The following is a 16,744-nucleotide window of genomic DNA, read 5'->3' as shown; positions in this document are numbered from 1 at the left end:
GAACTTCATTGCCTAGTTGGAAATAGGGCATTACGGCCCGTAAGCCCCAATAAAGTCTGCGATTAAGAGGGTTGCTAGATAAAAGACATTAGATTGGAATTTCGGATAAATAGCCCCCCAAAAAATCTCTTTGGAGGGCAAATGATTGAGATCACAGTTGTGTCTTAGACTGTCAAAATGAGAAAAGCAGAGAGTAAGGTCTAATGAGAACTGGGACTGTATATCTGGAATATTTAGAAAGATGCAGCATAGCAGAGTGATTAGGAACTTGTTCTTTGGAGTCAAGTGGGCTTACTTTGAAATAGTGAAACATCCACTAACAAGCCATATGACCTTAGGCCACTTATTTAACACCTCTAATCCCTTGCTTTCTCATCTTTAAAACGAGGGTAATTAATACTCTCTTCTAGAGAAAACTAAAATGAGAAGAATATGGAAAATTTTTTATTGTAGTGCCTGGCTACACTCAGGCTAAAAAAAGATAATTAATATGAGAATATATTTTGACCAGTTTCTGGGTGTCATGAGAATCTTGATCTTGAAGGGTACCATTAAGAATTTCTAGGAGGCTGGAGATATGGCTCAAGTAGTAGCACGCTTGCCTACAATGCGTGAGGCACTGCATTCGATCCTCAGCACCACTAAAAATAAAAATAAAGATATTGTGTCCACCTGAAGCTAATAAATAAATAATTTCTAGGCTGGGCACAGATGACTTGGAAGGCTGAGGCAGGAGGATCATAAGTTGGAGGTCAGCCTCAACAACTTAGCAAGTCCCTTTCTCAAAAAGGGCTAGGGATGGAGCCTTTGGGTTCAATCCTGAGTATTAACAAACAAACAAACAAACAAATAAAGGAAAAACAAAAAAGGATTTTTGAGACCACCTGAGGCAGGAAGATCACAAATTGCAGGCCAGTCTGGAAAACTTGGTGAAACTGTCTCAAAATAAATAATAAGTAATAATAAAGAGCAGCAAATGTATCTCAGTGATGGAGCAACCTCAGGTTTAGTCCCTATTGCTGTCACCTGTCCCCAAATGAGTGAATTCTGGGGTCTGAATGGTTAAAACGGGTCTTTATTGTCTTTTAAAAACTCTTTTAATTTCTTGTTAGGCAGTAAAAATGAAAAAAGATGTCAAAGAATTTGAGGGTCCATACCCATTTAGAATGTTACCATATATCATAAAGACAAAATAATGAACAATCTACTCTAAAAATAGATGATTTTGAAGAAGAAATACAAAATATTCCATAATTAATGAAAATAGCTTGACCTCAGTTAGTAATTAAAGAAATGCAAAAAAAAAAAAAAAAAAACCAATCAAAAAGTGAGATAACATTTAGGGATGTACCTTGGATTTGTAAAACAACAAAAAATTGATAATATCCTGTGTTAGCCAACATGTGCAAAATGGGTGCCTTTGTATTCTTGATGAGACTGTACATTAATAGTGTCTTTGTAATTAAACAGTGTCTACCAAAATGTTAGATGCACATGCTCTCTTCCTGAGCCATCCCAGTTTCAGGTCATTAGCCTAAAGTAGTACTAATGCAAATAGCCTAGATTATGTGTAGAAGTATTTTTTTAAAAAATTTTTTTGTGGTTGTATGAATATAATACCTTTATTTTATTTGTTTATTTATATGTGGTGCTGAGGATTAAACCCAGTACCTAACACGTGCTAGGCAAGTGCTCTGCCACTGAGCTACACCATAGCCCTAGAAGTATTTTTAATAGGCCCTTCTGAGAGCCAAAAATTGGGAGAATTTTTTTTTTTTTTTTTTTTTGGTAATACAGGGAGATTGAGTTAAGGGCCTTACACATGCTAGATAAGCACTCTACCACTGAACTACATTCGCACCCCTTTTTTTATTTTTATTTTGAGACAGGGTCTTGCCAAGTTGCCAAAGCTGGCCTCATACTTGTGATCCTCCTGCCTCAGCCTCCCCGTAGTTGTGGGGGCACATTTTAAATATCTTCTCAGAATAATTTAAAAATGTGGTTTATATGTACTTAAATGTAAATAGATCTGTATCATATATTTAAGTGAGAAGAAGCTTGCAAAACACTATTATAATATGATCCTTGTTTTCATAAAATAATAAAGCTTATGTTTATACATAACTACATTAAAAATCTGAAAGGATGTACTCAAAACTGTTAACACTTGTGACCTCTGAGGACTTCCATTTATAGTCACAATGGAATTGCAAAGACCAGATTTATCTTCGTACTAAAATATGCACAACTGAACAAAATGTATGAAACAAAGGTTTTTAGATACTGTACAACAGGCAATGCAAGAAAGTGGTTCTTGAGAGAAGGGAAGTAATCAAGGTGAATTCTGGATTGTTTCAGTTTATGCCTAGAGTTTCCAGGCTGCAGAGAAAGGAGGAGGAAGAACACTGTGAAACTCCCTGAGGAGACAGTTTAAAATATGAGGAAGCAAATATGGCTAAAATTTGCTGGGCAGAATATTAAGAGGGAGCTGCACAGAGAGAACACTAGAGATCTGCAAGTGGTTCCATTAGGCCTTTTTCTGAGTACTGATCTGCACTTGTAAATGAGAGAACTATCCAAAACTTAGAAAAGAACTGTTGAAATGAAGGTAGAACAACCCCTGGAGCTCACACAGGGCTGGGAATAGTTTGTGTTCCTTCGAGCCAGAATGCAAAGGCTTCCTGATATTACAGAGGATTTATTATATAGAGTCATCAGATGGGTATTACCTTAATGTGTTTCCAAATTAGAGCTTAGATTAAAGACTGCTATGGACTTACTGTAATGAAACTTAAAGTCAAATCTCAAAGCAATCGAATAATCCAAGTAACTTAACAGAATCCTAGAAAAAAGTTGCCCAACAATATTTAAAGGAATATAACAAAAGTCCAGCACCTGACAATATAAGATTTGAAGCCTTTGTCATCCAGTATGTCATCAAGGATGTGGAATGAATGAACAAACCTATGATTAATCTAACTGTTCCTTTTTCTTATCAGAATTGTCAGGAAATAGCATTGTGGGCCTTACTTAGCTCTGTCCATTATTTCCCCACAGGCCTCAGTTTTCATCCCAAAAGACCCTGGATCCTGACCAGTTTGCACAATGGGGTCATTCAGTTATGGGACTATCGGATGTGTACCCTTATTGACAAGTTTGATGAGCATGATGGTAAGTCAGTTTCTAGAGGGAAATTAAAAAGATAAGGTATTTATTGCCTCCTGGAGTAGTTTGTTTGTTTATTTATTTGTTTACTTTTTTCTAAATTTATATATGACAGCGGAATGCATTACAATTCTTATTACACATATAGAGCACAACATTTCATGTCTCTGGTTGTATATAAAGTATATTCACACCAATTCGTGTCTTCATGCATGTACTTTGGATAATAATGATCATCACATTCCACCATCATTCATAACCCCATGCCCCTTCCCTTCCCCTCCAACCCCTCTGCCCTATCTGGAGTTCGGCTATTCCTTCCATGCTCCCTCTCCCTATCCCCTGGAGTAGTTTAAGCCTTGATTGATATAGGTTCCTTTAGGATTAAAGGATGTGGAATAGATAGAACTGAAAAATTCCAAATAGGAATCATTGTAGAGATTTGAAAGAGCAGCTCTCTAAAATGAGATGTTTAGCATCTCTTGCAATTAGTTAAATGGAAATTAAAACTACACTTAGATTCCATCTCACTCCAGTCAGAATGGCAATAATCAATAATACAAGTAACAGTAAATGTGGGTGAGGATGCAGGGAAAGGGTACACTCATACATTGTCGTTAGAATAGCAAACCAGTACAACCACTCTGGAAAGGAGTATGGAGATGCCTCAAAAACTAGGAAAGGAACCACCATTTGACCCAGTTTTCCCACTCCTTGGTATATATCCAAAGGATTTTAAATCAGCATACTACAGTGACACAGCCACACCAATGTTTATAATAGCACAATTCATAATAGTTAAGCTATGGAACCAACCTAGGTGCCCTTTGACAGATGGAAGGATAAAGAAATTGTGGTATATGTACATGATGGCATATTACTCAGCCATAAAGAAGATGAGATTATGGCATTTGCTGGTAAGTGGATGGATCTGGAGACTATCATACTAAGTGAAATAAGCCAATCCTAAAAAAACCAAAGGTCAAATGTTTTCTCCAATATTTGGAAGCTCACCCACAGTGAGGGGTGGGGGGGCAGGGAAGAATAGAAGTTCCGTGTATTAGACAAAGGGGAATGAAGGAAAGATGAGGTATTAGGAAAAGGAAGGACAGTGGAATGAATCTGACATAACTTTCCTGTGTACATAGATGAATGTACCATAATGAATCTCACCATCATGTACATCCACAAGAAATTAATTTTAATAAATAATAACTATGGGTAATGGCAGAAAGATGGATAGAGGAAAGGGAGCAGGAGGAGGGGAAAGGAGAAGTACTGGGGTCTAAATTAGAATAAGATATATTCCATGCTTGTATAATTATGTCAAAATGGATTCTACTATTACATATAACTAAAAAGAACCAATAAAAAAAGAACAACTCTCTAACATTGTTGCCTGCCTTCTTCCCCAGGTCCAGTACGAGGCATTGACTTCCATAAGCAGCAGCCACTGTTTGTCTCTGGCGGAGATGATTATAAGATTAAGGTACCAAGGATCTGTCATGACTGGGAATAATAGACAGAAGGATGTGGGAATGTTTGAGAATTTCTGAAAGTCAGAACAACTCACTTATGCAGAATTAGGCTTTTAACAACATCCAGAGCATTTATCCAGTAAATGCTTATTGAATCCTTACTGTGTACCAGATATATTTCTTTTTTGGGAATTCAGAACTGGCTTCTGTTCTCAAGGAACATTTATTCTTTTCTTTTCTTTTTTTTTTTGATACCAGAGATTGAATCCAGCCGCTCAGCCACTGAGCCACATCCCCATCCCTTTTTATTTTTTATTTTGAGACATGTTCTTGCTAAGTTGCTGAGGCTGGTTTGAACCCACAGTCCTCCTGCCTTAGCCTCCTAAGTCACTGGGATTACAAGCATGTGCCACCACATCCAGCTCGGGACCAGTCTTGATACTCAGTGTTCATCACTATAAATAACACACTTAGAAATAATGTAAGTAAATTTTTACTATTTCAGCAATTTAGAATACCCTGTCTCAAAATAAAAAAGGACTGGGGATATAACTGAGTGGTAAAGCACCCCTGAACTGCGTTCAGTTCCCAGTACAAAACCAATCAATCAATCAAAATTGTCTTTATTTACCTCCATAAGCCACTTTCATTACATCTAATTATATCCAACCATGTGAGTTAAATTTTCATAAAAAAAAGTGTTTTTCATAAGCTACTTCAGAAGTTATGCATTGTAGATTATATAGCAGAACTTAGGTGATGAGGAAAAATGACAGATACCCATGGAGAAAAGTGGTATTAGAATTATGGGAAACATTGTTCTTTCCATTTCTATATTTAGGCACTAAATCCTAGGGTTAGTTAGTGGAAGTTCATTCCAGCTGAGAGCTCCAAAGACCCTTAAGAATATTACCTCATTATAACATTTCTAAATAAAATATTTGTTATTTATAGTGATGAACACTGAGTATCATGATTGATCCTGAGCTGGATGTGGTGGTGCGTGCCTGTAATCCCAGGGGCTCTGGAGGTTAAGGCAGGAGGACTGCAAGTTTGAGCCAGCCTCAGCAACTTAGTGAGGCCCTAAACAACTTAGTGAGACCCTATCTCAAAATAAAAAAATAAAAAGGGCTGGGGATGTAGCTTAGTGGTTAAGTAACCCCGGTGGGCAGCACAGTACCAAAAAAAAGAAAATTTCTTAACTTGGGGAACTACAGGTATAGCTCAATAGTAAAGTGCTTGCCTAGCATGCAGAAGACTTTGGGTTCAGGGGCTGGGGTTATAGCTTAGAGCTTGAGTGCCCACCTAGCACGGGTGAGGCTCTGGGTTCAATCCTCAGCACCAAATAAAAATAAGCAAATAAAATGAAGGCATGTGTCCATCTACACCTAAAAAATAAATATTTGAAAAAAAAAAAAAGACTTTGGGTTCAATTCAAGCAATGCAAAAAATTAGATCTGGGCACAGTGCATATGCCTGTAATTCCAGCTACTCAGGAGGCTGAACAGGAATTTTGCAAATTCAAGGCCAACGTGGGTGACTTGATGAGACTCTGTCTCAAAATGCATCAAAAATGGTAGCTGGATGGGTGGATCAGTAATAGAGTAGTACTTGCCTAGCATGTGTGAGGTCCTGGGTTCAATACTTAGTACTACCAAAAAAAAAATGGTTTCTTATAATTTAAGAAAGAAAAGACTGTCATTTAAGAAAACAGTTTTTTTCCTAAAATGAGTTTGTTTGTTGGTTGGTTGGTTGGTTGGTTGGCAGTACTGGGGGCTTCAGCCTCACTGAGCCATATAGTATTTTCATATTAATGAGTTCGAGTTTATAAGTATGATAGGTGAGTACAGATTCCAAACGTATGGGCATCATTTGCCCTCAAATTAGGAGTCAAGGTGATGCTGTGTATTATATTACTCTTTCCTTTGGAATCATAAATCTACTTTTTGAAAGTGATAGGTGAAGTACCAAGGGCCTGTGTTTAAGATGAGAACATAATTATATCCTTAGAAAGAAGAAGTGTCAAGTTAACTGAATGAGTAGTTTCCTATTATTAAAATGATTTCTCAAGCCAGGCACAGTTGTGCATGCCATGGGCTAGTCCCAGCTCACTCACATTCCACATGTGTGAGGGAATGGGTACTCATCCGAGGGATGGGCTGGCTGTGAAATAAAAGCTATGAAAGTAATATATCAGAAAATAAAGACAAAAAGGCAAGAATATTTTTAAAGCAGGGGTATGACCAGTTGAGCTGACCAGAAGGGTCTGATTTCTAACAAAGAAAAAGCCCTTGCTTGCTTTATCAAGGTATGAGGTGTCAGTGTAGCCGGGGATCTTGTTTCTTGGGGAGGCTGTTTGATCCTAAGGCTGTGAGCTAAGATGGGCCTGCATGATCCAGGCATTCTCGAACCTGGGGATTTTCACCCAGGATCCTGAAAGAATGGGTTCCCTGCCTTAACGGCTCCAACAAACTATAATTTATATAAATGGCCTCTACAGGTTCTAGCTACTGGGGAGGCTAAGGCAAAAGGATCATTTGCACCTAGGAGTTTGAGGCCAGGGCAACATAGCAAGACATTGTCTCAAAAAAAAGAAAAGAACAAGTTTCTCCCCAAAGAAAGGAAGACATTTCTGTAGCTTGATTGTTTTTGCAGTGCTAGGGGATTGAACCCAGAGCCTTGTGCAAACTAGGCAAAACATTCTACCACTGAGCTATATCCCTAGTCCCCTTTTCATAATTTTATTTTTAGCTTTCCCTAACCCAGCACTCCCACACATACCTTCCTCCCTCACATTGTTTAGCTGACCTATATTTTCATCCTCTGATTTAAAATAGGACTCCTTGTCAAGTTTCCCACCTATTTAGAAATGCCAACCCAAGATCCTCACTCCTCAATTTCCAGGAATATCTTTTTTTTTTTTTTTTTTTTGGTGTGTGGTACTGGGGATCAAACACTGGACCTTGACATGCTAGGCCGGCGCTCTACCACTGAGCTATATCCCTGGCCTGTTTTTTTTATTTTATCTTGAAACAAGGTCTTGTTAAGTTGTCCAGGCTGACCTCAAACTTGAGATCCTCCTGCCTAAGCCTCTTGAGTAGCTAGGATTACAGGTGTGCATCTCTGTATCTGGCTTCAAGACCCTTACATCCTTTTCCTTAGGTAGATATATTTGTCTTTGCAGGTTTGGAATTACAAACTTCGGCGCTGTCTCTTCACATTGCTTGGACACTTGGATTATATTCGCACCACGTTTTTTCATCATGTAAGTAGCCATGATGCCTCTAGTTATGGAGCATTCTATAGTTTACCCATACTCTTCTACTGGATTCTAAGAACGTGTGCTTTGATAAAAGAATTATATTATTTGTGTGGCTCTTCTAGGATCTTTGGGTGTTTTTTTCTGCGTTGTTTCCTACTGTAAAAGAAATCACTTGTGTTTATTTCTGAATTTAATTGGATTTGATGGATTCTTTGAGGAAGTCATTGGTTTCTTTTAATTATTTTTTAATTTTTATGTGGTGCTGAGAATCGAACCCAGTGCTTCACACATGCTAGGCAAGCGCTTTACCACTGAGTGACATCTCCAGCCCCTCGTTGTTTCTTTGTAGGGAAAAATAGGGATTTTATTTCAAGTTTGCTGTGCTAGCAAACCAAAGTTTGCAGATTAATCTCATGTGGGGTATTCTTAGTAAGTAATAGGTATGCCTGGAAAGAAGGTCAGGCAAAGATGGCACTTTGAAGTGTTAACAATCATAGGCTTCTCACTTTTACCTATTCACTTAACCAGGTTTACTGCCTTCTTTGAACTGTTAGGTATCGTAGATTTAAACAGGGGATTACAGATTAGAGACTTCGAGCCTCTTAATCTACTCTCAGCCTGGCTAGGTCATCCTATAACTCTCTGCTAGTAGAATTAACTTTTTCTGTTGTTTTTTTTTTGTTTTTTTTTTAATTTATACATGGGCACAGTCTTTATTTTTTTAATGTAATGCAGAGGATTGAACACAGTTCCTCACATGCTGGAGGCAAGCGCTCTGCCCCTGATTCACAATCCCAGCCTACTGTTTCTATTTTTTGACTCCGGTAAACTAAATCTCTTAAATTATTTAGAATATAATGAAATAAACAAGTATATACAGATTAAGTACACTTTATTTCCTTTTTTTTAATATTTATTTTATGTGATGCTGAGATTCAAACCTAGTGCCTCATGCATGTAAGGCAAGTGATCTACGAGCTACAGCCCCAGTCATTACTTTATTTCCTTTTTAAAAACTTAAAACTTAGGATAGAATAGGAGACAATGAGAAAATTGCACCGGGAACATCTGGGGATGATAATTATTCAATAAGATAATTTATAGGTAGAAGTTACTTGTCATTACCATAAAGTACTTTCTCAAGACCCTTGCCTGGAATGTGTTGTGAAAAACCTTGGTTTTTTTTTTTTTTTTTTTCCTCTAGTTCAGTAAATGTTTATGTAATTTGTTAAGTCCTGTGCTAAACTCTGGAGACATAACTGTGAATAAGAAATACTTCTTATTCTCAACAATTTTAAAGACTCAAAAAAAGCCAATTTGTCTTTTTCTTTTTCTCTTTTTTGTATTGGGGGTTTAACCCAGGGGTACTTAACCACTGAGCACATTTCCTCTTCATTTTTGAGACAGTGTCTCAAAAATTGCTTAGGGCTTCACTAAGTTGCTTAAGCTGGCTTTGAACTTACGATCCTCCTGCCTTAGTCTTCCAAGTCGCTGGGATTATAGGTGTGCACCATTGTACCCAGTGCCAGATTGTCTTTGTATATTACTTGCTGTTTTGCTTACTGAGACTTGGCAATTTTGGGGAAACTGGATGCTCTAACCAGGAGATTTCAGATTATAAAACAGTATTCTCATCCTAGAGTAAGCAGAAGCCTCTTTCAATGGATCTTAATTTGCAAAATCAGCTACCTAAATATAAATGTACACTTGTAAATGTAAATATGTATTATGCCATGTGCCTCTGAAAGTTTATTATGCCTATATCTGGCATCTAATTTTAACTCTTCTAGGTGAAAATGAAAAATTGGTAGATTGGTGGGAGAACATAGTTGGCCTGAAACCAGAAACAGCAGTTCCTTTGCTAATAGTTGAAGTGATAGGCAACAGTATGCTCCCCAAAAAGAGAAAAATAGTTACAGGAGCCTGACAGAACAAGTTTGTTTAATGTTGAGAGCCTTTGTCTGAAATCTTTCAGGAATATCCTTGGATTCTGAGTGCCTCAGATGATCAGACCATCCGAGTGTGGAACTGGCAATCTAGAACCTGTGTCTGGTAAAGCAGGAGGCAAAAGCCTCCAACAGAGTCTTAATTCTTCCCAGTTTTTCATAATCAGCTTGTATTTCAGAACAATGTTTGTCCTTTGCAAGTGTACCACATTTGCTGTCTAATTACTGATGGTTTGTAGGATGCTTTTAAGTATAAATAATAAATATGGAGACAGTCTCATTAGTAATGTGTAAATCTGGATTTACTGATAATTTCTTCACAGAAGTCTTAAAGCTAGACTTTTAGAACAAGAATTTTATTTGCTTTTCAATTCTGTTTCCATAAAACTCGAGTTAGGGTCTAGACAATAAGTTTTACTTTGTATTTGAAGATAAAGCTTTCATAGAATTCTATGTGAAGAAATAAGGAGTGTTTAAAATGATGTATTTTAAGGCAATCCTACTAAAATATATCAGATAATTCCTAGTATGAATTACTGAAATTTCATTTATTTTCATATCTTAATATGTCTTTAGTCTGAGAGGAAAGCTATGTAATCTCAGTTCTTTTGACATTAGTAATATTTAAAAGTGTTAAGAGTCAAGAAGAAAGCTGTTAAAACACATGACCTTGATTATTCTTTTTAGTTCAGAATTGTTACAATTACTTGCCTTTTCCTCCATTAAAGTATAATTGGATGAGTATTTATTGAATATGGGAAAAGATATTTAGCTTAGGAATCTATTGATTTCCACCTCTAACTTAGTATTGTCTTTTTTCTTTCCCTTGCAGTGTGTTAACGGGGCACAACCATTATGTAATGTGTGCTCAGTTCCATCCCTCAGAAGACCTGGTTGTATCAGCCAGCCTGGACCAGACTGTGCGCGTTTGGGATATTTCTGGTGAGCTACCCAATTCAGGGGACAACCTTATTGTGTCTGGCGCAAAACTGCAATTGCTTAAAATAGGGTAGTTGGCTTAGAAAAGGAAAGTTAGAATATTTTGGTCCCATATGATAGCACCTTTGTTTCTGAGGTTATTGATTGTTTCTGTTTGATGCATCTGTCTATGAAAAGTGGCTACTCTGGAAAATTCATTTGATTTGAGTAAATTTTAACTTTTATTATTTATTTATTTTGGTACTAGGGATTTAACCTAGGGGCACTTTACCACTGAGCTATATCTCGAGCCCTTTTTTATTTTATTTTTTAATTTTTCTAATATCTTTATTTTATTTTATTTTATTTTTTTATGTGGTACCGAGGATTGAACCCAGTGCCTCACATGTGCTAGGCAAGTGCTCTGCCACTGAGCTACAATCCCAGCCCCCTTTTTTATTTTGAGACAGAGTTTTGCTTACTTGCTTAGAACCTTGCTAGGTTGCTGAAGCTGGTCTCAGAATTGTCATCCTCCTGCTTCAGCCTCCTGAGTTGCTGGGATTACAAGTGCATGCCACTGTATCTGGCTTAACTTTTGTTATATCCATTTTTAGTTAAAATTTATGTTCCTTTGGGGTATTTGATTAAGAATCAGTCTTTCTACTCCAGTAAAAAAGAATACAGGCTGGGGATATTGGTAACTCAGTTGGTAGAGTGCTTGCCTCAGATATACAAGGCCCTGGGTTTAATCCCCAGCACCCCCTTCCCACCACCAAAAAAAGAAAGAAAGAAAGAATACATCTTTGATAAAAAGAAATTTGAAAGCAGATTAATGCAGGGGAACAGGACTCTTGGATTCTGTTGCCTTATTCGGAAAAAGGAAGAGTCCTCTATTAGATTTCTTTTCGTGGAAAGAACATGGGACAGAGGGAATTGGTGACTTTTAGGTCCAGAATACCTGTTAGTAGGCAGACTTCTAGGATGTGAAATTAAATAATTAGTAGATTTTGGATGTTTGGAATAATTCCTCCTTTCATAGATAACATATCATTATTTTGAGATAAGAATTTAAATGTTTAGTGCAGTATAGAGGAAATCTAAGAAGTTGCTAACCAGAGAATTCAATTCAGAAAGGACCATACCTGTGATATAGATGGAAGAAGAGCTTTGTGTTGGAATCGGAAAATGAGACTAAATTTGAGGTTCTCTTCCCAGTTGTATTTTATTATCGCTTGCTCTATTTACTCATTGCCTTAGAAATTCTTGAGATTGAGTTCTTTGAAAAGTCAGTGGCTGGACTGCAAAATAGTGTTTCAATCTATGAAAAAGAGGCCCCCTTATAGATTTTTGCCTGATTCTTTATAGTAATAAAGGAGTCATCCTTCTGCATTGAATAGCTGAGGTGATAACTTTATCCAACTTCCTTGTAGCATGGTGGGCTGGGGCAAAATGGTACTTGCTGTTTTACAAGCCAATGATGAACAGCAAGTTGAATATTTGAATTCCTGGATATAATATTTAGAATGTTGCTGTAGCAGTTGTTTAAGATTCATGCATCATTCAAACAAGCCAACAGAAGAGGGGAACAATTGGAGAGCAGACCCTCTAGGTCTTGACAATTTTCAAAGGCTTAGAATTAGAAGAGATTTGTATAGACAAGATTGTATTGGAGAGAGGGCAGTTGTACTCCTTCCTCTAGGGCTTTGCCATTGCAGTTTTTCGTCAGACTGATAAGGCTTTATGAAGTACACCCAGATGTGACCAGCCATGCCAGCAGGAGGAGCTAGGTACAGGCATTTAAGCCCGTGCCCACTCCTCACTGCCAATACCAGGGAACTTAGCATCTATTTTTCCAGTAACTTAGCTATGGTTTTTCACTGTGCACACATTCAAAGTACCCTCTCTATCTCAAGATATAGGGTCCTGCTGGGGTTAGATCTAAGGTCACACTATTCCACCTGATCAGAGACATTTTTTTAGAATAGTTTTTCCCAACCCAAATTCTTTGAGAAAATTAAGTGCTACAGAAATTACTTTGATTATGTTCTCAGTTCTCCTAGGAATGGTATACAGCTAATACCATTCTGGATCATGAAGAAATTAATTTGTTACATACCTGAACTTATTCTTTTAAGCAGTAAGGCTTCTTTCACAGAACACTGAGTTAAGAAGGGCCTTATGCTGCTCCACTCTAGAGTACTGTTTATGCTATCTGATACTAGGATAGCATGTTCCCTGTGGTCTACCTAAAGCAATTTGGGGCAATCAGGTAATTGGACCTCATTAGTAATCATTGAAAGCCCTAGGCAAGAAATGCTTTTCTTCACTTTTTGCAAGCAGAAAGCATGTTTGCATCAAAATTAGGGGCCCTAGATCAGAGGAGAGAAGGAGAGTATGACCCCAGTGGGGTTTATACTTGCTTTTGAATGTGTGAATTGCATGTATTACTATGTAATAATATTGTAATTGTTGTATTTTTTATGTCTGTTAATGAGAATTTTGTGCTAACTTTACATACTAATGTTAATGTTCTCTTTACTATTTCTAAGTGTTTTTTCTGTACTCACTATTCTCTTCAATAACCCGTTAACCAAAGTAGAAAGAGGTGCTTTGGTATTTAACCAAGTAGAAAGAGCTTTGGGGTTAGACTTTTGCACTGACTTTTTTTTTTTTTCTAGAAACCAGCATGCTCTTTTCAGTAGAACTCTTTTTTGCTTTGGTTCAAATAATTCTGAACACAGGAAGAGAAATTAGCTTTCAGACCTGTTAGAGATCGGGGCTAACATTTCACAAAAGGGAAAGTGAGTTCTGAATCAGAGAACGAATATCCCCAAATTTTAGAGAATTGGTGAAAATTCTGATGATTTTAAATGTCTCTTTTTGAAAGGGATACTCTCTGAGCTAGTAGGTAAGCACTGAGAGAATGTAAAATTCTTCAAAGGAGAAGCTGTCTCTTGATAATGTTTCCCATAAGAATTGAGCTTAGCATAGTCCGAATCATTTGTGTTAACCTGGCAAAAATCATTTGTTTAAAAGGTAATGTATTTACAGCCTAGTGTGAAGACAGGTTACTTTTTAGCTTTGAGCTTCCAAGTAAACTGACTGTTAAATTATTTTAATATGCTTACACCTTTGCATGTCAAGCTCATGTAATTCAGGCTCAGTGAAAAGACTACTAAAAAAGTATTAATATGCTGCCAAATCCTGTCCTCACACTTCTCTCCTTACTGCTTCCCCTGGTCCCTGTTGGGAGGCATGCATAAACTGGTCCATTTTGAGAGTGTTGTCTTCTCCCTCTGGATTTGGGTAGCTGCTGTAGAAATTTTCCATCTGTCGTTCAGTCCTAGTGAGGGACTTGTCGAAGGCTTAAATATTTCTTTTCTAAGTATCTTTTCACTGCTTGTCACTATTCATCTGTCTGTTTTGCCCTTCCCCTTTTCCTGGATCATTATACACAAGTGCAACAAAGGTTTCCATTCTGTCATACAGCTTTCCTTTTAATGTGTTTGTTGAAGTTTATTGGAGGTGAAGTTCCTCACAGCTGTCTGTCTTGTATCTGTCTTTGAATCTTTCTCATACACCAGATTCATTAGAAAAAGTTGACAGATCCTATTAAAGGGAAGAATGAAATAAGTGAAAGGAGGCATCTTTGTGATGACTATGTCTGTTGGCTCAATGCTCATCTTGGGGATGGGGGACAAGATAATTAAAACTCCATGAGCTCTTGCTTCTCCAGTGCTGAAGTTTAGGTGCACTAGTATAGAGGAGAGATGGTTTTAAACCAATGAGCATAATTAAGCTTAAATTTTCATATTTTCCAACTGATACCAAGTTTTTAGGCTTGAAATTACTCAAGATTTTATATTTTGCGAGTGCTAAGTAATTTCATCTTCCACTCCCTGCACCCCAAATACTTTAGACGATGAGATTTTTATCCTGTTTTCTCATCTACAGACTGATATCTGCTTGTCTGTCTCAAAGGGTTGGTATGAGAATCAAGTCATGTAATATAAGAGTGTGTTGAAAATCAAAAGTGCTTTTCAAGTGTAAGAGAGTATTATTGTTATTTTGATTCTGATATAGCACAAATGGCTTTTAAGGATGGGTGTAGATGAGCACAAATGCCTCTACAAATAAAATGTATCTTATCCTAGTGTCTTTTGCCTATTGTTTTCAAATTTTGGGCTAATTTCTCCCAGTGAGGCCAGCCTCCAAAAGTTTTAATAGCAAAATACATATATTCAAATCTATAACCAGCCTTTTAAGTAAGAACTTAAAAGTGATGGGAAAGTTTTGATTACCTTGTGCCCTGTTCCAGGGTCAAGTGGAAGGTATGAGTATACTTTTTGCATAGTACTTTTTCTTCAAGACAGTACCTTTTTGATCATATTTTTAGTCTCTTTCAGATCAGATAGCTGTTTTATGCTTAATAGATCTAGTTTGTTTCTATAATTCATTTGGGACTTCCTTATGAATTACCTCCAAGCTTCCAGTTTGAGAAACACTGATGAACTGTGGCCTCCCCAAATGACTTTTCTTTACAATATTTTGAGATGATGAAAAAACAATGTTATATATTTCATGCAATTAAAAAAAAAGTGAATATTGAATGTTTACCATTTGAGGCCACATTTTGAGAACATTGAAGAATGAAAGCTAGGTATGATGGCATATACCTATAATCCCAGCGGTTTGGGAGGCTGAGGCAGGAGGATCTCAAGTTCGAGGGAAGCCTCAGCAATACCATAGACCCTGTCTCAAAATAAAAATAAAAAGGGTTTGGGATGTGGCTCAGTGGTTAAGCACCCCTGGGTTCAATCCTTGGTACCAAAAAATTGGAAAGTGGGTATTATCTGAAGTGACAGCTCTTTAGGTGAGATTTGTTGAAGTTAGCTGTGTCTGAAATTTGGGTTAGTTTCCTTTAGAAAGAAAACCAGTAGTGGGCCTTTTGAATGTTGAAGGAAGAGAAGAGGAGATAGTGAATAAACTTCAGAATTTTGAACAAAATATTTAGAAATAGGAGCTCTTGAGTCTCTTGTCTCTTTAACTTTCTTTTTCCTTTCTCTTATGTTAGTCTGTTGCTGTACCTTTCTGCTTCTGGTACTCCGCTCTTTTTGATAATGTTATGTTTGCATCTTTCATCCCGATCCTTACCCCATCGAAGGTCTAAGGAAAAAAAACTTGTCTCCTGGTGCGGTGGAGTCAGATGTGAGAGGAATAACTGGGGTTGATCTATTTGGAACTACGGATGCAGTGGTGAAGCATGTCCTAGAGGTACTTATCTCTGCTGCCAGTGGCTGGGTGTGGGCTCTCCTCTGGGGAAGGTCACTGCGTCTCATTCATTATTCATTCCTTGAACAAATATTTATTTGTTTTTTGGTACAAGTGTCAGGTGCTGTTTAAGGCATGGGAAGTAGAATTGTGAGTAAACTGAGAGGAAAATGAAACTTCATGTAGCCTTATAAATACAGTGGGGAGAGAGGAAGAAAGCTGAGCATAGCTCCATCACTGTCCTGTCCCAAAGCAGGTCTACACTCAAGCTTTCTGGAAGCAGGTGGCAGAAATAAATGTAATCAATATTACTATAAACCACGTGTAAGTAATTTCTATTCATTGTGGGAAAAGAGAAAAGCATAAGGGAAGTAAACTAGCTCTTTTAAGATAAAAAATATCTGATTTAACCCCCCAGTTGTTCACTAAGCTAGGTATCATTAACCTCATTTTACAAAATGAAAAAAATTGATATTTGAGAAATGAGTTTACTGAAATTCACATGTATCTAGTAAATGAAAGAAAAAATAGGATTTTAACTTGGATAGCTCTGACTTCAAAACCCAGCTGCTTTTAACCATACCATGATATGTCTCAAAAGTTCTTTTGAATCAAAACTACCTTATCCATGTTTCTATCACACATGGAGTACAACTATATAAATAGGGTATAGAATATCTTAAGATTAGCAGTTCTTAAATTTT

The 16,744-nt window shown here is 37.2% G+C and overlaps 1 protein-coding gene across 2 annotated transcripts in view; it reads left to right on the top strand.

The window, feature by feature from the left end:
* Copa (COPI coat complex subunit alpha) overlaps window positions 1-16,744 on the top strand; it is a 45,238-nt gene that overhangs the window by 611 nt on the left and 27,883 nt on the right. For both annotated transcript variants that reach the window (XM_046429079.2, XM_046429078.2), the window contains exons 2-7: window positions 3,058-3,171; window positions 4,581-4,654; window positions 7,828-7,908; window positions 9,881-9,957; window positions 10,684-10,793; window positions 15,934-16,043. In XM_046429079.2, the coding sequence (XP_046285035.1) occupies window positions 3,058-3,171; window positions 4,581-4,654; window positions 7,828-7,908; window positions 9,881-9,957; window positions 10,684-10,793; window positions 15,934-16,043 (566 nt within the window). The remainder of the gene's footprint in view (window positions 1-3,057; window positions 3,172-4,580; window positions 4,655-7,827; window positions 7,909-9,880; window positions 9,958-10,683; window positions 10,794-15,933; window positions 16,044-16,744) is intronic.

The sequence above is a fragment of the Marmota monax genome, unplaced genomic scaffold (genome assembly GCF_021218885.2).
Source record: "Marmota monax isolate L192 unplaced genomic scaffold, Marmota_monax_Labrador192_F-V1.1 WCK01_AAM20220418_F8-fsc00145, whole genome shotgun sequence".
Taxonomy (NCBI): Eukaryota; Metazoa; Chordata; class Mammalia; order Rodentia; family Sciuridae; genus Marmota; species Marmota monax.
The sequence above is the reverse complement of the archived record's forward strand: the minus strand, read 5'-3'. Positions and strand labels throughout refer to the sequence as shown.